The following is a 22,757-nucleotide window of genomic DNA, read 5'->3' as shown; positions in this document are numbered from 1 at the left end:
TTCAGATGCCAAGGGTATTTATAAACTTGTCTTTTTAAGGTATCGCCAACTGAAACAGCAATGGGAGATGAAGACCGAGGAGGGAGATTTGCTGCAAACCAAACTTCAGCAAAGTTCTTACCATAAACAGCAAGAGGAATTAGATGCACTTAAAAAAACCATTGGTAAGATGAAAACCTGGTGTGCCTAATCTCTTTTTTATACTGCTCCCTCTCCCTCAAACCCAGAAGATTTAAAGATTTCTAAGCACAAGTGGGCGTGTCCGGCAGGACAAGTTGAAGTGTGTGACTTTTGGGTCTTAGGGTGCGATCACTGTAGCATGAATTCTCACTGGGCTTTATAATAAAAATTCAGTCACATATTAGGGGATGAAAGCTAATGAGTCAGAGAAGCATAGAAGCAAGCCACTAGAGAGTTCTTACCTCTACATATGCTCGGGGCGATCCTGTCCTCAGAGTGTTGCTCTCTACAAAACTTCAGACTGCATCCATCTCCACAAATCCTCAGACTGCATCTGAGCTCCTGTCTCCTCCTCCCTTATTTTCCTCTCTCTGCTCAGTGTATCCCTTCCTGTCTCCACCTTTCTAGTGCTGGGATTAAAGGTGTGAGCTGACACCCCAAGCTGTTTCTCCTTTATACTAGATCAATCTTGTGTAGCCCAGGGTGACCTTGAACTCACAGAGGTCTGTCTGCACCTGTCTCCCAAATGGTGGGAATTAAAGGTCTGTGTCACCACGTCCTGGCCTCTCTGACTGCTTAGCTCAGCACTCTGATATTCAATGAAGCTTTATTTCTTAGATTACAAATAAAATATCACTACAGATCCACTACAGATCATCTTCATTTTTATTATGCAACACCAAAGTGTCCATTTACTAATATTTACATTAGTATGGGAAAGTCTTTATTTCTTTATGTCCTCATTTCTGTAAATTATTTTGCAGACATTTCATAGTTCTCTAATCTTAGAATTGTGAGTAGGTGGCATGAGCGTTTAAGCTAGGATTTAATTTGCAGTCCACTCATCATTAAGGTTTGGGATATTTTTTGTATGTTTATTGGATCCTTGTGTTTCTATTTCTGTAAGCTTTCTATTTGCCCATTTTTCCTGTAGGTAGCTTCTTTTCTCCATTGCTTACATACAAAAGCTTTTTTTTTTAGTTGTTATTTATTGAGCTCTACATTTTTCTCTGCTCCCTTACCTGCTTCTCCCCTCCCCCTTCAATCCTCCCCCAAGGTCCCCATGCTCCCAATTTACTCAGGAGATCTTGTCTTTTTCTACTTTCTACTTCCCATGTAGATTAGATCTATGTAAGTCTCTCTTAGTGTCTGCATTGTTGTCTAAGTTCTCTGGGTTTGTGGTTTGCAGGTTGGCTTTCTTTGCTTTATGTTTAAAAACCACCTATGAGTGAGTACATGTGATAATTGTCTTTCTGTGTCTGGGTTACCTCACTCAAAATAATGTTTTCTAGCTCCATCCATTTTCCTCAAAATTCAAGCTATCGTTATTTGTTTCTGCTGTGTAGTACTCCATTATGTTAATGTACCACATTTTCCTTAGCCTTTCTTTGATCGAGGGGCATTTAGGTTGTTTCCAGGTTCTGACTATGACAAACAAAACTGCTGTGAACATAGTTGAGCACATGTCCTTGTGGCACAATTGATCATCCTTTGGATATATACCCAAAAGTGGTATTATTGGGGCTTGAGGCAAGTTGTTTCCTATTTTTCTGAGAAATCGCCACACTGACATCCGAAGGGGTTGTACCAGCTTGCATTCCCACCAGCAATGCAGAAGTGTTCCCTTTTCCCCACAACGTCTCTAGCATAAGTTGTCATTAGTGTTTTTGATCTTGGCCATTCTTAAAGGTATAAGATGGAATCTCAGAGTTGTTTTGATTTGCATTTCTCTGATGTCTAAGGATGTTGAACATTTCCTAAATGTCTTTCAGCCATTTTAGATTCCTCTGTTGAGAGTTCTCTGTTTAGGTCTGTTCTCCATTTTTTTTATTGGATTATGTGATCTTTTGGTGTCCAATTTCTTGAGTTCATTGTATAATTTGGAGATCAAATCTCTGTCTGATAAGGGGTTAGTGAATACAAAAGGTTTTAATGTTCAGTACAATGCAGTTCATAGCTACTTTCCTGTTGCCACTCCATTTGCAGGTGTGAGCCTCTGAGAGGCTGGGAGAATGAGCCTAAAATGAGGCAAACTAAAGTCTCATGCAATAGCCATCTTTATTGAGAGCATCAGACAGTTTATATTCTGAGGTTATTCTTGAGGGTTAAGCAAGGTCATGTGAGCAAAAGTCACAAGTTTCGGCTGTGTACACTCATGTGAGGACCAGGTCACATTAGTTCAAGCTATATATAGTCAGGGGACAACTCATGTTTGGAAACTGGTAAGGTGGTAGGTAATCTACAGTAAAACCCACTGCTGTTGTTATACCTGGGAGGGCCATGAAAGCACATTCCATGAACAGCCCATGCTATGGAGGAACAGGAATTAAAAGACTCTGGTCTTACTTACTTGGAGATTTCTCGTGAGGTCTCAGAAATCTCACACAGCCTCATCATGGACATGTTCCGACACTTTCCTATGCAAGTTCCTGAAGGGTTTGTCATTTGTTTTTGTCATTCATTATGACAAAAATCTGCATGTGCATTTTGTACTAATATTTTATTCTGCACTAAAAGTCATGGGAAAATGTCCAGTGTTATCTTCTGAAATTATATTTGCATGATGGGTCCTAGCTCTGACTGATGTCACACATGAGAGGAGCATATCCACTTTTCCTTGTTTGCTTATATTTCATACCTCAGCTTCAATCTAAACATTCTCTCATCGTCCTCTGTCTGTCATCACGGAAGGCTGCTTGGTGGCCATAAATAGACAGAATCACTATAAGCTTGTGCTAGTATTGATTTGAGTTGTAAGGTAGGAGACACAATTCAGTAGTGCATCATGTGCTTTATATATGCAAGGCTTAAAAACAAAAGCATTTACTCACACAGAAATATAAAATGTGATCTTTCAGTAGAAATAATTTCACAGGTCTTGAATCAGTCTTTTAGTAGGATTTCTGTTTCATTATTCCATTTCCAAAACAGCCACAATCCTTTAAAAAATTCAAGCTCTAGCTCCTAGTTTTCCCAAAGCATTGCTTAAATTATGTTTAACTACCTTGTGATTCAGAGGAAAGTGAGGAAACATTAAAAAACACCAAAGAAATCCAAAAGAAAGCCGAAGAAAAGTATGAGGCATTGGAGAATAAAATGAAAAATGCAGAAGCTGAAAGAGAGAAAGAACTAAAGGATGCTCAGAAAAAACTGGATTGTGCCAAAACAAAGGCAGACGCATCTAGCAAGAAAACGAAAGAAAAACAACAGGTAAGAACCTCCCTTCAAATGTTGGCAATCCTTTTAAATCGGCGTAGAGCAGGTTAGGAACTGTCATTGGCTGTCTTTACTCATCAGTAGTGATTCTAAAATCTAAGCACCTTGTGTAAATTTTAAATTATGCTTCTTATAAGCCAAACACTGTTCTCTGTAAACCCTGCAATTGTGAGTCATGCAGCTCAGGAGCAAATCATGTGATGTGGCGTGTGTCTTAACAGGTTATGTTCTTATGATCACTACCTTCGTGGATGTGCACTGTCAGAAACTGAAGAGCAAGCATACTGTATTTACAAGGAATTTTAGGATTGTAGACTTATTCTTAGTATCTTTTGAATCCTGCCAGAGCTGGTATTTGGAACTTTTTTGTCTCTAAAGACTGCACCCTACACTCCAAACTTTACCTCTTTTCCCAGCTTAAAATTCTTTCAATAAATAGTTTCACAATAATTTTTCAGTGAACTAAAAGTCTATTTTGGAAAACAAAATCAAGAAACAAAAGTTTTTGCATACTGAAATATGTTGTCAATAAAGCTCACTAGTACATGGGTTCTGTAGAATTTTATTACTTTGCTTTAGTATAATTATATATAAAGGAAATAATTTATGCAATATTCCAACCTTAAAATTTATGCATTTTTAAAAGGAAATAAGCTTCTGTTTTCTTTTTCTTCTGAAGAAATGACTTGGTTTTTTGGTAGTTTAATACAAAATAGTCTTAGTTAAATGAGAATACTGTTAATTTTTAATCCCTGTATGAACCTAAATTATTTGCAAGAAAGTAACCTTAAAAGCAATGTTTTTGTAGGAAGTTGAAGCTATCACTCTGGAGCTGGAAGAACTCAAAAGAGAACACACTTCTAATAAACAGCAGCTTGATGCTGTGAATGAAGCCATCAAAGCCTATGAAGATCAGATTGAAATGATGGCAGCTGAGGTAGCTAAAAATAAGGTAAGGATTATTGGTCAAATTAGAGAAATTAAAAAAAAAAACATTCAGAAAGGTTTTGGGTTCAAAGAGCACACTGAAGCAGATTGTCCTTTAGGGTTAGAGATTTATTAACACTGCAGAAGACTGCATGCTGAGGGATCTGAGAGACCAGGCCGCAAGGCTAGATGCATAGTATGGTAGAGGGCTTCCAGGAGAGCTCTGGTCCCTTCCACAGAAAGGGAGAGTTGCCGAGTGGATGCTGAGTAATTCACAGCAATGTAATTCTCAGTAAGGTGAGCTGCGGTTCTCAGACTGGCTAAGTTTGGGCAGGCGTGGTGCTTGCAGTGGGAGGAAGAAAGGAAAGATCTCCTCAATATGGGGCTTACACGTTGGGAATATAGAGAGAAGGAGCATCCCTAGTTAGGGTGTACCGATTATAAGAGTGAAGGATGTGTGAAGGTCGCCCTCTGTCTCTTAGAATCTCATAACTTGAGCCTGTAAGTTTCTTAAGAAAGTGAGAATTATGTCCCCTGTTATTTTTCTAAAATTGATCGTCTGGAGGGTCTGTAGAGTTTGTTAGAGTCTGTTAGTTTCTTGGGGGGGGGGGCGGAGGGTTGCTGCATAGCAGCTTTGTGAAGGGGCAGCTGTGGATGATGTGGCCTAACTAGCTCCTAGCCTGAAACTCAACATTCATCTACTTAGAAAACGTTGAACTGAGGTGGCTGACTTGGTACTTTAGGTCTTTCCACTTACGATCAGAGCATGAGGGGGAATGGGGATTCCAGAAAGTTATGAAATGACATCAGGGCTTCAGCCTAAGTCTACTCAACCAAAACCATACAAGTAAATGAACCGAGTTTAAAGACAAAAAAAAAACTGTTTGCAAGTAAGGGTTGATCCATAGGGGTTAAGAATTCTAAGGCATAAAGAACAACAGAAAGAAATAGGTGTTACCCCCAGGACTGAGGTGATGATCCTTAGATAATAGCAGATCTTCCTTGGAGCCCCATTCCACCCACAGGGCTGAGGACCAGGTAGATCTAACTGCAGAATGTGATTGACTTGGTAAAGATTTGGGTTTCCCAGAAAAGAAACTATCCACGGAAAGGTTATATTATGTGTGATGCCTGCTGGGAAAGAAATTCCTATAAACACCAGCCATTGGATGGTATTCAGACTGGAACTAAGTAAAACCCAATACTCAGATGCCAAGTACTATCCTCTCTTCATAGTAAGCCTACCTGTGAGACAAGCACACTGTCCAGCAAGTACAGCTCCTGCCTACAGCATCTATCTATAGCGATGCAGCATTGTAATGCAAAAATATAGTTGAAACTAATGAGGAAGAAATGACCAGTTCTCAGAAACAGGACTGTGAAAGTTAGGATTCAGAATCTTACAAATTTTCTATACTCATACCTATTTTTAATTATCTGAAATTCCTTTGTAGTATTTCTACCACTTCTATAATAACAACCTTCATTTCTCAAGTATTTGAGTTGTTAGCTGAGATGCTGTTCTTATTTCTGGCATGAGTTTCGTGTTAATTAAATACATACTATATTAGTAGCAGAATAGCAATTTTTAACTACTCCTTTTTCTGACTAAGAATTTATGATTTGTCTCAGCTTTATAGTTTGTGTTGATGGGATACTTTACAGTTTCTGTTCAATTTTTTTTTTTTTTGCTTCCAAGGTAAATTTCAACTTTTGATATTCTGATATCCCTTATTTTGATCATATATTTTTCCTCTTAATTCCTTCCTCTGTTTTCTGCTGTGCTCTATCAATATCATGTTATTTTCTTTTAATAGGAAGTTATAAGATTATATGACTTGATCTTTGAAGGTTGTTCAATCAGACTTTACTTTAAAAAGGGAATGATTCCCTTTGCTGATAGAGCAGATAAGCATACTTGCTGGGAGCTAAGGAAGAAGTGAACCCCCTGTTGACTAATTTGCTTGAGATAAATAAGATTAAAGCTCCGTTTCTGCTCAGTCTGAAGTGACAGAGCATGTGTGTGTCTTCTATCAGTGCAGAAAAGACTCAGTCACACCTACAGTGCACGTACATCTTGGTATGAGATTCTTCATAAGCATGCTCTGTCGACATAGTTAAGGCTGAGAAGACTGTGTGTGGGATTTCCTCTTTAAGGTAGCAGAATTTTACTCACTTTCATTCTTTTCTTCAAAGGGTTTTAAAAGCTAAAATATCTTTAGATATTTACGATGAGGCTTGGATGTTCTTCCCCCTGCAGAAGACTGTTAATGAACCCAGCTAGGCACTGAAAGGAGATTAGGTCGCTCTGAGCACATCTAACTTTCTCAGGTAGAACACTGTTGTTCAGAATTACGTTGTTTCCCTAATTGTGTGCTGCCCCCCCATCTAAATTATCATTGGTTTGTGATTACTTAAGGAGATCATTTCTTACAGTCCATCTTAGTTAGAGATTCTATAGCTGTGAAGAGACACCATGACTGAGACAACCTTTGTAAAGGAAAAACATTTAGTTGCGTGGCCTACATTTTCAGAGGTTTAGTCAATTATCTTGGTGCTACAGCGTGGTGTGCAGGCAGACGTGGTACTGGAGATGTAGCCGAATGTCTGACATCTTGGCTTTGGGACAACAGGAAATCTTTTGGCAGGTTACTTAACTTGGTTTTGTCATGATTCTTTTTCCCCTAATATAAATATAAGTTGAACTTGGTTTTTGTTGTTGTTGTTTCATGTCATCATGCTTAATGAGTTTGTGATCGGATCTTTACTAGGGTGAAGCTAAGGAGTGTGAGAGAGTTAGCCGACTAAACCAATGCTATAATTAATACTTGAGAAGTTAGGTCGCGTCCACCCTTGGAAGCAGGTGGTAGTAAAAGTCAGGGTGAGAAAATTTTCTTTTCTACAGGTCTTACAACAAAAGAGTTCTCTTGGTTTCTGATTTGACCGCTATATTAAAATGAAGAGCTGTGCCATTTCTCGACACTGTTCATCTCCATCCCCTTACATCTGCGAAGGGGGAAAGTCATATATCAGCCTTACATGTCTCGAGCCCTTACCGTTGTCCTTCCTAGATAAATGTCCTTTAGGGATCTGTCAACTTGTCGTCTTGTTAGCTATTTCTAGCCACACTTTTTAATTTAGAGACATACAGGTCAGCTTTGTCCCGGGCATTTCATTCCACCTGCATTGCATATAGCTAAAGCTCTTGTTTCCAGCGTGAATTATGTACCAGCCTGGTTCATTACGTGTAGGCCAAGGTTTATCGTGTGTTTGGATCCATGACTCACTTTATGAGGGTGTAGAATGAGAAGTGTTAGACAGCCCTTTACCTCTAGTCACAACGACATGTTTTCCAGAAGTCTGTCAGACAGACTTGGGACAGAACTAAAATCTTTATGTATTACCTTAACTTTGGGTTTTTCATTTTTGTTGTTTTAGGAATCAGTAAATAAAGCTCAAGAAGAGCTGACAAAGCAAAAAGAAATAATAACGGCCCAAGACAATATAATTAAAGAAAAACGTGCAGAAGTGGCTGAACACAATTTACAGAACAATGATTCTCAACTTAAGATTAAGGAGTTAGACCACAGCATCAGCAAACATAAGCGGGAAGCCGACGATGCTGCTGCAAAGGTATGGTTGTGTTCAGTTCTACAACATGGGTGATCGAGTTGTTACCTCTGAGCTCTTGAAAAATTCTAGCAACTCTTCAACAGGAAACTTAGTACAAATGGCAGAGCCATAGCCTAAAGTCTATTTGAGTTTACGATATATTAATTGTTCTAACAGTCATTTTCAATAAATGGCCCAAATGATTTGTTTTTACATTTAATTGTAACATTTATTCCTCTTTATGAGCTATGTTTCTATATAATTGATATCTAGTAGGATTGGTGTTTTATTCCTTACCCATTGATAAAACTTACTATTATAATGATAATATACACTCTTTATCTTATTACAAGTTGAATTTGAAGAACTCATAATTATGTATATATAGGCCTCATTTTAAAAGACTTTGGTGTTTGGGTTCCCTTATATTCAGATGTCAATGCTATTTATACAACTTTATTGCAAATACAGTGCTGTGCAGCGAATGCAGTTATTTTAAAGTTATTCCACATTTTAATTGTATTTGAAGTCTTCCTTTGCTGTGGCAGAGTACCTTGAGTATATGGTTGCCTATGTAAAATTTCTTATATCATATAGACACCATGCTGAAGATGCAAAGATAGGTAACATGTCCACACAGTACCTTCAGAGATCTTACGGATCATCTCAGAAACTAGATACAATTGAAAGTTTTAGAGGTCCCATTGCAGTGGAAGCAGTGAGGGTAAATAGATTGACAAGTATTACATTCCACTAATCAGAATGAATCTCACCCAGTTGTAGAGGAAAACCATTAAGGATTATAATTTCAAGTTTTAAGTGGTATTATATGGAAAGGTTACATTTTACCTTGTCAGAAGAAGGGGCAGAAGTAGGGATAGTCAATATTTGAAGTATTTTTTTCTATGCTTATAATTCTGAGATAATTATTAGGTAGTCACAATTAGGTTTCTATGATTTCATCAGATATATGACTATTTCTAAGGAAGTTTCACTAAACACAAATTAATTTTTGCTGTAATAGATTGGATTTAGTAAAATCTGAATGAACTCATCTGACTTACATTTTAATAGAGATGTTTTGAATACACAAATGAAGCATCTTCAATCTAAAAATCCTACTTACATTTTAATAGAGATGTTTTGAATACACAAATGAAGCATCTTCAATCTAAAAATCCTAAGTGCTCCATAATTTAAAACATGTTATATGCCAACATGCCATAAGGAGAAAATTCCACACCTGGCCTCATGTACTAGGTCAGAATGAAAGTAAAGAAGCAGTAAAAACGTCGTGTAAAACTGTCTTGAGATACTGTGTGGATTCAGATACTGTGAGAAGCACTTCTGGACCAAACTATTTTGGAACAAAGGAGTCTCAACTTTGTAAACTTCCTCTTTCACTCATCATGCTGCTGGGTGGTGGGAAGACCCTGCTGTGTGCAGTCTGTGTTTGGGTTTGCTGTCCCCTGCCAAGGGCCCATCCTTATTGCTGTAGATGAGCTACCCTAGCCTTTCTTTGTCTATGTCATTGTGATTCCTTTTTTTCTTTTCTTTCTTTTTCCTTCCAAATATTTGATTTTAAAGTAGTAAACATTTAGGAAACTGGTTTGAAAATGTTTGGTTCGAATACAATTTTAGTTCTTTCCTTTTTCATATGTGGCTAGGTATCCAAAATGTTGAATGATTATGACTGGATTAGTGCTGAGAAGCACCTCTTTGGTCAACCTAACAGTGCCTATGATTTCAATACAAACAACCCGAAAGAAGCTGGTCAGAGACTTCAGAAGTTACAAGAAGTAAAAGAGAAGCTAGGAAGAAATGTCAATATGAGAGCTATGAATGTCCTGACAGAAGCCGAGGAGCGGGTGAGTCTGCTCCTATCACTGTTCAGCCATATAAAACGGAGTAGTGTTTGTGATGGAAGATGGCCTCTAAGCTGCTGTTGTTAGATCAGACCTTGGCCTCATGTAGTAGGTGATTGTGTTTAAGATGCATAGTGTGGTAGGACTTGTTTATTTTTATTAGATCAGGATAACTTAACTTTAATACCCTTTTTAAAAAAGAATGTTGAAAGAAAAATGTTTAAAGCATTAGAAAAAGGTTGTCCTTGTTAGGGTTACTCCTGCTGTGGTAAACTCTGTGACAAAAAGCCATTCGGGGAGGACAGGGTTTATTTGCCTTAAACACACGCCCTGAGTAGTCTGTCATTGAGGAAAGCCAGTGCAGCAACTGAAGGAACCTGGAGGCAGGAGCTGAAGCAGAGACCACAGAGAAGTGCTGTTCACTGGCTTGCTCAGCCTGCTTTCTTATATAACCCAGGACAATATGCCCAAAGGTGGCCACTGCTCACAGTGGGGTAGGCTTTCTTGCTTAATCGTTAATCAAAGTGCCCCACAGACTTCCCTATAGACGAAGGTGCTCAAGAAATTTTTCAATTCAAGTTCCTCTTCCCAGATAATTCTAGCTTGGACAGGTTGACAAAAAACCTGAAGAAGCCACCAAGGTTCTCTATTGATGAACAGTTGACCTCTCCCCTTATGTTTTGTGTCTGTTTATATAAGAACTGAACTTACAGAATAAATAAGATATTAATGTAAAGGCTGCAGAACTGACTCAAGTCCTCTTGAACTGTGGAACTAAGGAGAAATGGGTTGGGCAGGGCATTAGCGAGTTCCGTGCTGTCAGTCACGCGGCTTCCCACGGCAGCCCTCAGCAGGAAGGCTGTGATGCAGAAGATGAGAGCCGAGCTGAGGGGCTGATACTCGGATCAGAGCGCATTCCAGGAATGCAGAGCAGTGCAGGAAACATAGAACACGGATGGGTTTTTATGTTCAAAGGACTGAAAGAGACTAAAACTGCAGAACCCGAGGAAGACTCTGATTCTGTAGTCAGAGAGGTAAAGGACAGTTACTGTGTTACACAGGACATGCATGTCACTGTGAAGAAGTAAAAGTTTATTCATGGTACTGCTGAAACTGACCACTTGTACTTTAGTTTTCTAGTTTTCATGTGCTGTTCTCGGTCGCTGGGAAGAAAAGGACTATTAGTATAGTATAAATATTTTTAGGACTTAAAAATTCTTGGTTCTGGTTGTTGGTTTTTCTATATATTGGTAATATGTTTACTTTTCTTATCATTTGGTTTGCATTATAGTTCTGGTACATTGTATCTTTCTAGGAAATAGGGTTGTGTTATGTTTAAAAATAATGAAATTTTTTATGGCTGACTACATTCCAGAATGTGGAAGAAATTTTGTATTTTACAAATAAATTATCCCATTTCTCCTACAGTATAATGATTTGATGAAGAAGAAAAGAATTGTAGAAAATGACAAATCCAAAATCCTTGCCACTATCGAAGATCTTGATCAGAAGAAAAACCAGGCCCTAAATATTGCTTGGCAAAAGGTACTTGTTTCCCAAAATGTAATCCCAAGTCGAGGATGGAGGATCACATGAGCGGGTTTACACTGAGAGCAGCTCAGTGTGACTTGAGTGAGGCCTGGGCTCACACCTGAGTTAAAGCCTCCACCACTTCTCAAATGTGCCTTTATCTTGACCTCACAAGACTTAAAGAAGCACGTTTATGTCACATCCTCATCTATCATGACTGTTACTTTCAAAGGAAGCACTGTTTATTCTCCTTCCTCTGTGTGAGTGTGTTTTCTTCTATTGGAAGGAAACCTCAGTGCTCTCCAGCACAGCTGCTTCACCCTGAAAGCAGCACTCCTCGCTTGACAGCTAGTTAGAAACAAAGGCCTTCCAAGGACACAGTTTCTCTATCTTGTATTTCACTTATCATTTCAGTATATTCCTATACCCCAATAAACTCTTTGCTGGAAGAAACTGGTCTTTTTTTATGTTGATCATTTTAACTTGAGTGAGGTAGTCGGTCATTGTGGTTTTGATTTACATTAGTGATGTTGAACATTTTTTCTTTCCTTGTTGGCCTTTTGTGTAGCTATTTTGAAGAAATTTCTCTTTGAGTCATTTATCCATTTTGAAATCAGGTTTTGTTCGTAAGTTTAAGTTATGTGTATATCAATATAGTAACACTGTAAATTTATAGATGTTTCCCCCAATTCTTCAGATTCTTTCTTAACTCTTGCTTCTTAGATTTAGTTTTTGAGGTCATATTCTAAATATCTTGGTCTCTTCATAGTTTTTTATTTAATGTCTGTTAATATCTGATTTAAGTATAGCTACTGCTGCTCACTTTAGATTTTTGCTTATATGCTGTATCTTTTCATTTTCAGTCTTTGTGTGTGTGTGTATATATATATATTGCTGGTAAACTTAGTTTCCTCCATGCATTGGATCGCTGTATCTAACTTTTGTTTTTATCCATCACTTAGTCTTTACTCTTAAAGAAATTTAACCCCTTTGCCTTGAAAGATATTAATGGTAAAGATGTACAACCTCATTCCATTAATTTTTTCTGTTTCATATCTTTTTTATTTCTTTGTTCATCTTTGTTGTTTAGTGATTTTTGTGTGTGTGTTGGTAGAATTTTATTCTCTTATTTGTATCTTTTCTATTGTGCTATAAACTTTTGTGTTTGTTTTATGTGATTATATTCAGCATTTCTTCTAGTGTAGAACTCTAAAGTGGGACCAGTTGGGTGGTGATAAATCCCCTTAGTTTGTTTTACCTCGGAAAGTCCTTTTTTCTGGTGGAAGCTTTGCAGGCTAGCTTTGTCTCGATTGCCTATTTTCTTTTGTTTTCATGAGTTTGAATGTCATCCATATTTATCAAAAAATAATTTCTTGTATTTTATCTGAATAGACAATAAAATAAAAGTATTGAAGTAACAAGAGAAACTAAAGAATATATACAAATTTGGAGAGACTAAGTACCCAGCTACTGAATCAGTAATGGGTTATTGAAAAACTTACTTTTAGGTTTTGAGGCAGGGTTTCTTTGTGTAGTCCTAACTGTTCTGAAACTCGCTCAATAGACCAGGCTGGCCTCGAGATCTACTTGCCTCTGCCTCCCAAGTGCTAGAATTGAAAACATGTGTCACCCAGCTAAAGAAACTTATTAACTCTAGATTTGAACGAGGTACAACATACAATAATATAAGAAACATAATAAAAACAGTGCTATGATGGAAATTTTGACCTTAAAAAAAAAAGTAAACCTACATTTGAAAAGCTCAGAGTGATTGTATAAGTAACTTACTGATGCAGCTCGGGACCTTAGAAAAACAAGAGAAAGCCAAAGGCCAAATCAGAAGATGCAATGTCATTGTTAGGACATAAATTAATGAACTAGTTAGAAATGAAAAGGAAAATATAACAATCAGGGAGGTACAGAGTCATCAAAACAGATACCAATGTGACTCAGAAAAATCATCATATTCTACTAAATTAGAAAATGTAAAAGAAGTGAGCTTCCGAACTCATCCTACTGTTTTAGTTACTGTTCTGTTATGAAGAAACACCGTGACCAAGGAAGTATTTAATTGGGGGCTCCCAGTTTCTGAGTGTCCATGATCACCATGATAGGAAGCATAGTGGCGCACAGGCAGGCATGGGAGTGGAGAAGTAGCTGAAAACTTATATCCTGATCTGCAGGCAGGAGACAGAGACACTGCCTGGGCTTTTGAAACCTAAAAGCCCACCCCTGTGATATACCTCCTTTAACAAGACCATACCTCCTAATTGCTCCCAAATAGTTCCAACTGGGGACCAAATGTATGAACCTGTAGGGGTTGTTTTCATTCAGACCACCACGTCTACCAAAATTCAACCATAGTGGGATTAACAGCCAGACATCTAGCAAGCAATAGAATTGGAGAAGGAATGCTCAATAGTTGTTGACTGTTTCTGGCGCTCTCCTAATTCCCAGGGTTCACCAGTGCAGCTTTGAATATTCAGCATCCAAGTCAATCATTCTTCTCTTTCTCGGTGTTCAATAATAACCTACTATGGTAGAAGCTATTTATATTGGCATATTTAGCTTTTTGCCTGAGATAATATAAGTTCTTTAGTTAGGTCCATATTCAGGAATACTGCTAGTCTTAAGCTGCATCTTTAAGTTATATAATAGGGAAACAGTTAATTATATAATTTGTAGAACAATTCCATGCCTAGATAGAATCACTGCTGGATCCCACCAAGCCTTTAAAGAACTAATACCAGTGCTTCTGAAATGATTCTATAAAATCAAAATGGATGGCATGCTACCAAACCATTTTTATCAAGTCACTAATTGGCCATATCAAATCCTGTGAAACACACACATACACACACACACACACACACTGAAGAAAACAAAAAGAAAATTATAGGTCAATCTCCTTGCATGCAAAAACTTCACACCCAAGTATTTTTATAGTACACATAGAGTTAATAATGGTTCCTAGAAGACACCTCCCAGTGGTTCCCATATTTAGTACAATTGAGAATATATTGTAAATTGATTTTGCTCTTTTCTAATTCCCAAGACTCTTGCAACGCAAATGATGTCTGTTGGCTATTGAGTATGTGAGTCATCATACCTCATTTTCTCGGTTTTCAACAGTAACCTAATACAGTAGAATTTATTAATATTGCCATATGTACTTCTTTGGCTGAGGTAACATGTGTTACTTGGTTAGGTCCATATCCAGGAATACTGTTTGCCTCTAGATTTCCTAAGTATATTTACTTGTGTATTTTGGGTGCCTACTGCTGAATCGGAAGATTTCCCTAGAGAACATGTCTATGAAATCATGGAGGACATGCATTTGATGAGGGGCAGTACTGGTTTCCTGTGGTATTCTCACGTTTGTCTTCCGAACTCTAAAGTTATTGGTCATATCTGTAAGACAGACGGCAAGTGCATGCACTGAATCATCCAGTGTGCCATGAATTTGGGGTAAATCTGTGTAGTCACCTGCTTTAGCAAAGCAATTCAGACAGGACGGTTTCCCCAGACCTTTTCTTTCTGACAGCACAGTTGACCTGCTGAGTTGCATGTATATGTACTAACAATTGGAAAGTGTTCTGAAGATGTAATTAATATGGCTTTTTTAATCTATTTAATCTAGGTAAACAAAGACTTTGGCTCTATTTTTTCTACCCTTTTGCCTGGTGCCACTGCTATGCTTGCACCACCAGAAGGGCAGACAGTTTTAGATGGTCTGGAGTTCAAGGTTGCCTTAGGAAATACATGGAAAGAAAACCTAACTGAGCTTAGTGGTGGTCAGAGGTAAGTAATCCCTTTGTAATTTATAATTTCTCATAGTTATTTTATTATAATTCATCATTTCTTTACTCTAATTCTGTTTCAGTTTTGATTTGATTGGCTGCCTTTGTAAAACTGGAAAAGCCTAATATATAAAACTACAAATTTGGTATTATCATTTGTTTAAATTAGAGCTAGGGATATAGCTCAGTGTTGGAGGACCTGCCTAGCATATGCAGGGCTCTGAGTTTGCTCCCTAGCACTGAAATAATAAACAATAAGTATAGGGAAACAACTTGTTAGATATTTTAAAATGAGCAAGTCATGTAGGAATCTGAACACCCGAAAGGAAAAATGAAAATGCCTGTCCTGTGCTTACCCAGCTTCCTCCCTAGTGACAGTTGCTGTCATCAGAATCAGGGAGGGGAAGCCAACTAGCATTTAACAGTATATGCCAGACTCTTGGACTCTAGTTTGAGGAAGCTACAGAGAACTAAGCATTGGGTCCGCATGTTCCTAAGGTGAACCCTGCTTTAGACAAATCTAGAAAACTGAATAGTAGACCCTGACATCAATTTTATCACTCACACACACAATAGTGCTCTTTAAAAAAGGTAGCAAGGGAAATTCTAAACCTAATGTCCAACATTTAGTAAGAATTACAAGATACCAGGTATTATCCTCACATCTGTATTGGAGAATGCCAAAAGCAAAGGAAAAAAAAGATTGCAAAAATTGTGAGACCATCTTGGTCTGGACCAGTGAGCTAGCTCAACCTGGGCTACACAACAAAAGCCTATATTTAAAATAATAATGATAATATCAGTAAATTTGCAAAAGAAAACTCAGTGTGTTAACCTAGAAAAGAATAATTCTTTAAAAGAAACAAACCTAGAAATATGAGACTTCAAGTGGATGTGAAATTAACTGTTTTCACAATTAGAGAGATAACAGAGAGATAAAACCTGTTAAAAAAAATAATCATGTGAAAGTGTAGAGGTAAAATATAACTGAAATGTATATTTCACAAGATTAATGAATTAGATACTATAAAATGAAGAGTTAACTTGATGTAGCAGTCAAATCTACTTAACTCAGGAGGAAAAAAACCAGCAATAACTCAGTTTGATGTTTTGTGGAAGCTGCCTGACACACATGAAATTACTATTCCAAAAATAGAGGAAAACAGGAAACAGAAATATTTAAAGAAATAATGACCCCAGATCTCCCAGATACCATGAATTCTGTAAAGACCACCATTTGAGCTAATAAGATAAGCACCTAATATATTGATATAGCAAAGCATATACAAACCTGTATAGTTATAAAATTTAAAGACAGCCAGCGAAAAATAAATATCATGGAGGTAAGGATGATTTGATACTTTAGACTTCTTATCCTAAACTGTCAGCTTGAAGTGTTAGAGCATTAAAAAGTGCCAAAAGAAAATGGGTCAACCTAGAATTGTGTCTAAGAGGAACATTCATATTGAAGCCAATAAACTTCAGACAAAAGCCAGAAGACTTTTATAATTCAGAAAATTATTTTTAAAATTGAGACCTGTTGTTTTTCCTTTGAAGCTCTTTGTTATGTTTTGTGTAGAAATATAATCTGTACATACAGCTTGTGTGTGAGTGTATTTGTGTAAATACATGTATAATTAAAATTTTAAAGGGGTCACTAAGTCTTCATTGCTTCCTTAATATATAGGCACTCTCTTACCTGTTAATCTAGGCTCTAAATAAACAGTTGAGGTAGGGATAAATGTCATTTGTTAGAAAGGAACAAGATCTAGGACTGGAAAGAGCTCATAGGTGTTAGCATTGGCTGCTCTTCTAGTGGACATGGGTTTAGTTGCCAGCACCCTTGTGGCAACTCATAACCATTTGTGACTCCAGTTGCACCAGTTATGACACCCTCTTCTGGCCTGTGAGGATACGAAATATGCATGTAGTGCACAAACATATATGCAGGCAAAAACCCAATACATACAATGAATTCGTTTTTAAATATAACATGATCTTCAGTCAGTATAAATGCCAAGTGTAATGAGAATATTAAAATTGTGTCATGAAAATCGTATGCTTGTGAAGAGAGCTTTGGAACCTAGAATCTTTCTGACTTTGAGATGAGTTTGTGCTGTTTATCATATTAAGGACCTTGCAAAATTGCTGTAGTGTTTTGGTAGAATGTCTGTGAATGTTTATGGCTTTCCTTCCTCCAACCTTTTCTCAGGTCTCTAGTGGCTCTGTCACTAATATTGTCCATGCTCCTCTTCAAACCCGCTCCAATTTATATCTTGGATGAGGTGGATGCAGCCTTGGATCTTTCTCACACGCAGAACATTGGGCAGATGCTGCGGACACACTTCACACATTCTCAGGTAGGCCACTCAGAAGATGACTATTTTACGAAGCCATCACTGTTAAGTTAGATATTTGGAATTGGTTTGGACTATAACTCAAAGGTGAGTCCTTGCTCACCATGCAAATTATCAAAAAGAGGGTCAGTCTCCCTTGAAGGAAAGAACCAGGCATTAACACTGTTGACTTAGCATGATGAAGAACACACCTTAGAATAGATTTAGTGATGATATAAACGTTTCCTGTAGCTGTTTGCCACAAGGATGCCAATCAAATAAAACTGCTTTAAGAATATGTTTAAGATACCAGAAACATGTGGCACATAATGGGGGAACTTTGGTTTCTCTGAGCTAAAATAGAAATTCCTTAAAGCTAAAAAGGAGCTTTTTTTTTAATGTATTGTTGTTAAAGGAGCTATAGCTGTCAAGCATGGCTGAATAAACCTACATGTAGTACACGTCTGGGGTCTTGACTCCTCATAGTCACTCAATATCTATTATGGCAGTTTGGGGCACCTACAATTAAGTGGTGCCGTTTCCTAAGTATATGAAGGTGGTGTTTGGACTCCGGTAGAACTGCAAGAATTTGCAATCTTCTTTGGTGTTATTAAACTCATCACATAAAAAAAAAATATTTCACTCAATGGTTCACAGCACTGGCTGCTCTTCTAGAAGACCTGAGTTCAATTCCCAGCAACCACATGGTGGCTCACAATCATCTGTAATGAGATCTGGCGCCCTCTTCTGGCCTGCTAGCATGCCTGCAGACAAAACACTGACATGATAAATAATTTTTTTTGTTGTTTGTTTGTTTGTTTTGTTTTTCAAGACAGGGTTTCTCTGTAGCTTTGAAGCCTGTCCTGGAACTAGCTCTTGTAGACCAGACTGGCCTCAAACTCACAGAGATCCACCTGCCTCTGCCTCCCGAGTGCTCGTATTAAAGGTGTGCACCACCACTGCCCAGCTTAAATAAATATTTTAAAAAATAATTTCACTAAATGATTAGAGCTAATAATAAAATAGGGAATGTTGTTCACAAAAGTCAGCTACCGGGAATTAATATCCTTACATAATCGACACTGACAGTAAAATGAAGAAACTTCTAAGATAAAAAGAACAATACTGTTCATTTGGATACATAGGGCCATACCTGTTTTCAGTTGGTATTTGAGAATGTGCATTTTCTTGGTGTTGTGTGTTTAAGGAAAGAACAGAGTGGCCTCCATATAATTCTCTTTTTAAATTCAAATATAGTTATCATTTTCTCCCTTCCTTTTACTCCGTCCTCCCCTCCCATGTAACTCTCCCATTCCTCAGGATTGCCTGACCTTAGACGCAGGAGTTGTGTTACAGATGCATCAGAACTGTGGACCATAAGATCACTTGTTCTCTGCATTTTGACCGGTTGTGGTTTTCTAAGAAGTTTCTTTGATGAGGGCTGAGAGGTACACTCAACTGTGGATATAAGGGTAAACATTTAAAATCAATTAGGAATTAGGCTAGTTTAATAAATGGCAGTTGTCGGTTCTCCTCAGAAACCCATGACCTCATCAGCCCTGTGTAGTTGGCCACGTTTCCACTCCCAGGCATGGTTTTCCTTAAGGATAATCAGAAAGTTATTGATTACTGCCAGGGTGTGCATGCCACTGTTGCACCATCAGGGTTATCATTGCCATCCTGGGTAGGACTGGTGGTTGCTTCTCTTCTATGGAAACTTGCATGGCACCTTCTGATACCATGAAAGCTAAGTTTCAGGGAAGAGGTTTTCAGGTCAGAACCAGCGAGTGTCCTCTAGATCCTTTGTCCAAAGTGCATGATGTCCTCAGCAGTGTATCTTCCACCAGAGGCAACAGCAATAACCTGTGTAATGTTTTGGGAGTTTCTTGGACAATCCTGACTAACAACTCGAAATGACGCATCTCATATCCATGTGTCTAATATCAGTGTGTTAGTCATTAGCTCTTAGGAGAGGGAAGTATTGTCAGCCCAGATGGGAAATTTTCATTGTGTGTGTGTGTGTGTGTGTGTGTACAATATTGAACTTGGTTGGAACTCCCTCCCTAATAAAGCCTTCCACCACTCACAGTTTCACAGTTTACCATTTACCCTGCTGTTCTTTCTATCCCCCTATGACTCCCCCCCATGTTCTGTTTTGACTTTTGTGGTCTCTGTTTAAATGCTCTTATTTAAGAGAGTGAACTTCCTTAATGATTTTGCTTCTTTCTCTTCCCTTAAGTTCATTGTGGTGTCCCTCAAAGAAGGTATGTTCAACAATGCAAACGTCCTCTTCAAAACCAAGTTTGTGGATGGTGTTTCTACAGTAGCTAGGTTCACTCAGAGTCAAAATGGGAAGATTCCAAAGGAAGCAAAATCCAAAGGAAAAGAGCCCAAATGAACACGTGCTGGAAGTTCAGAGAACAGACTTCTTTCCTTGGCCTGCTTTTACACATTAATGCTCAAGAATTTGGGTCTAAGTCGTTTATATAATAACATCATCAGTATTTTACTTAAGTCTTCTTTTTATCACTTGTAAAAGAGTAGATTCCTCTTTTCTTGCCTAGTGTGATTATGATCCAATTATTGTATCTGTGATTACATGAATATCATCAACTTTTTTTTTTACTTAGAAAAATCTTTTTATGTAATAAAGAACCTGAGATATGCCTCGCTGTTAAATTCTGATGCAAAAGCCAAAATATAAAGAAACAGATGAAGTTATAGGGAAACTATAGCTGACAGCATTTAACTAGTTTAGTTTCTAAGGACAATATTAATGAATTTTCTTTTGCTTATAAAATCATTTGAGTCTAGAATATTTATAAAGCATGTCTCTGAGCCAGCAAAGGGAACACAGCAATGATGGATGCACTGAGCTGAGCCCAGTCCTGTGGGAATACCATGCCAGATTCTCAGATGGGAAATGGAGATTGAGAAAATGTTTCACTTTAATGGTGTTGGGCTATCATGTTTGTATATGTGTGATAATTGATTGGTCTTTGGGAATTTTAATAGAAGCTTGGGGAGAAATGTACTGCACTGTTTTACACTTGTTTCCCTTGGTATTACTCTATCTGAAGTCCTCTAATATTTTTTTAAGGTTTTCATCAGATTTTTCATAATCTAATCAATAGCCTTTTGGTGAATATAGGACATAGCAGATTAAGTATAAATATATTTTGTAAGAATCTGATAAACCTAAATAAATCAGTCTTTTCTACCAAAATAGCCCAAAGGCTTGATGATTGATATAATTAGTGCCTTCTGCCTGTCCTGATCAAATGGTGAGACTCCTTTAGGAAAGCAGGAGGCGGAGCTAATACTCACCTGAGATCCTCACCTGCAGTCTCTATAGACACAATTCCACATCAACAACACCTCCATATTTGGAATCCTTAGAACTCTGATGTGATCTAATCTGATTTTACATATTTTGGTTCTTCCTGATATATAAGCCTTAGTTGCTTGATGTTCTACTTTTTCTCATACATTATACAAACCCTGAGTTGGACATTTCTCAAACTTCACTTGCCATACATATCTGTGATGCCCTTAGGTAATTTGTACCCTGGGACATATTAGAAATGATTTCGTCTGGAGTTGTTCTGTCTACTTTGTGAGAGAAGAAACTAAGCTGTAAATACTGACCTACAGACAGTATTGATCATAGATGATGGACATTTCCCCAAGGTATTATAAACTGTTGGTCAGAACTGTTGTGTCTAGTCACAGTGTCAGTGATACAGTATTCTAATTTGATCACAATCAAATCAGTGCAAACTGTTAATATTTTAGATTACGCAGTTATAAAATAGCATTGAATTGCTGTTTTAGCCAACATTTTTAAAATGACTTATAAGGTTGACCATTTTATGTGTTTTCCTTTCTCTGACTATAAATTATTTCCTTGTATGCTTTTTTTGTATTGTGTATAATTTTGCTCTTTGAAAATTCTTGTGCATATATTAAATTTCTGTAAGACATTAAATTTTTGTAGTAATGTTTTTTCAGTGTAAGGAAGTTGTGGTATTACATATATATATCCATAAGACGGAGAGTTAACATTAATAACTTAAGCCAGATACTTTTTATTTATATATATTTTCTTATTTAGGCCTCACATAACTCAATGAGGTAATCTTTATCAGCATTGTATGACTGCAGAATCACAGAACAGAGGTTGAGTAACTCGCACACAGTATTAACACTTAGAGGATGGCTGACTCTAGAAGCACTGGACACTTAGGATGATCATGCCTAATCCAGAAGTGTAGCAGATTGGGAGGTGCCTTACTTGTTTTTCTAATACTGTGATAAAACTCCATAACCAAGGATATATATATATATTGAAAATTTTTATAGTATACTGACAAACTTTATATTGATGAGTGTTCTAGAGTTACTACATTTTATACTTTCTATTGCCAAGGAGGAAACAGTGCCTCCTATAATTGTGAAGGCAGCAGATTGAACAACTGAGAATACTGTTTGGCCTGTGTACCACATGACAGGGTAGCTTCAAGCAGGACACAACAAGAGAAGGTTCAGTAAAAAGTAAAACAGCTTTATCCCTTAAGAGCATATGGCAAGGCAGAGACTCCATGGTGTAAGTGCCATTGTTAAGGGCACCATGTAGAATTTACAGTTAACTCCAGTGGGGTCCCTAAGTCAAGACCATGCTATCTACATCAACAGCCTCACCATCTTCTGAAGCATAGTAGTGTGTTACCAGACCTTGAAGAGGAGGAACATCTAACCATGAGTAGAAAATAATCATATAGCCTCAAAGCCCATCTTCAGCTCTGTTTTGTCAGAATCATCAACTCATGATTGCCGGGAGCCATCCCTAGGAGTACACAGGTCCCAGCAGGGGATATAAGGAGTAGGCTAGGCATGGAATGAGCCATTTTAATATCTGACAAAATAGACTTCAAACCAAACTAATCAGAAGAGATAGGGAAGGACACTACATATTCATCAGGAAAATTCCACCTAGAGGGTATTGCAGTTTTTAACATCTATGTGTAGTAATTGGAAGCGGCGGGGCTGCGTCCCCAACACCCCAGCCGCCTGCTCGGCTAGCTTATGCCCCGAAATAACAACACACAAATTGTATTCATTTAATCACTGCTTGGCCCTTTAGCTCTAGCCCTTACTGGCTAATTCTGATATCCCGATCAACCCATCTCTAATAATCTGTGAGCACCGGTCTTGCCGGGAAGATTCTAGCCTAAATCCATCCTGGGTCGGAGCTGGGGCATGGCGTCTCTCTGAGGCGTCTGCTCCCGAGA

General features: G+C 37.8%; 1 protein-coding gene across 1 annotated transcript in view; it reads left to right on the top strand.

Moving 5' to 3' along the window:
- Smc2 (structural maintenance of chromosomes 2) overlaps nucleotides 1-21,451 on the top strand; it is a 43,280-nt gene extending 21,829 nt beyond the window's left edge. The window contains exons 17-25 of the mRNA XM_075967215.1: nucleotides 40-164; nucleotides 3,197-3,390; nucleotides 4,205-4,348; nucleotides 7,762-7,956; nucleotides 9,603-9,803; nucleotides 11,229-11,345; nucleotides 14,971-15,131; nucleotides 17,343-17,490; nucleotides 19,706-21,451. Of these exons, the coding sequence (XP_075823330.1) occupies nucleotides 40-164; nucleotides 3,197-3,390; nucleotides 4,205-4,348; nucleotides 7,762-7,956; nucleotides 9,603-9,803; nucleotides 11,229-11,345; nucleotides 14,971-15,131; nucleotides 17,343-17,490; nucleotides 19,706-19,864 (1,444 nt within the window). The 3' untranslated portion in view covers nucleotides 19,865-21,451. The remainder of the gene's footprint in view (nucleotides 1-39; nucleotides 165-3,196; nucleotides 3,391-4,204; nucleotides 4,349-7,761; nucleotides 7,957-9,602; nucleotides 9,804-11,228; nucleotides 11,346-14,970; nucleotides 15,132-17,342; nucleotides 17,491-19,705) is intronic.
- Nucleotides 21,452-22,757: the final 1,306 nt, after the last annotated feature.

The sequence above is a fragment of the Microtus pennsylvanicus genome, chromosome 3 (genome assembly GCF_037038515.1).
Source record: "Microtus pennsylvanicus isolate mMicPen1 chromosome 3, mMicPen1.hap1, whole genome shotgun sequence".
NCBI lineage: Eukaryota > Metazoa > Chordata > Mammalia > Rodentia > Cricetidae > Microtus > Microtus pennsylvanicus.
The sequence above is the reverse complement of the archived record's forward strand: the minus strand, read 5'-3'. Positions and strand labels throughout refer to the sequence as shown.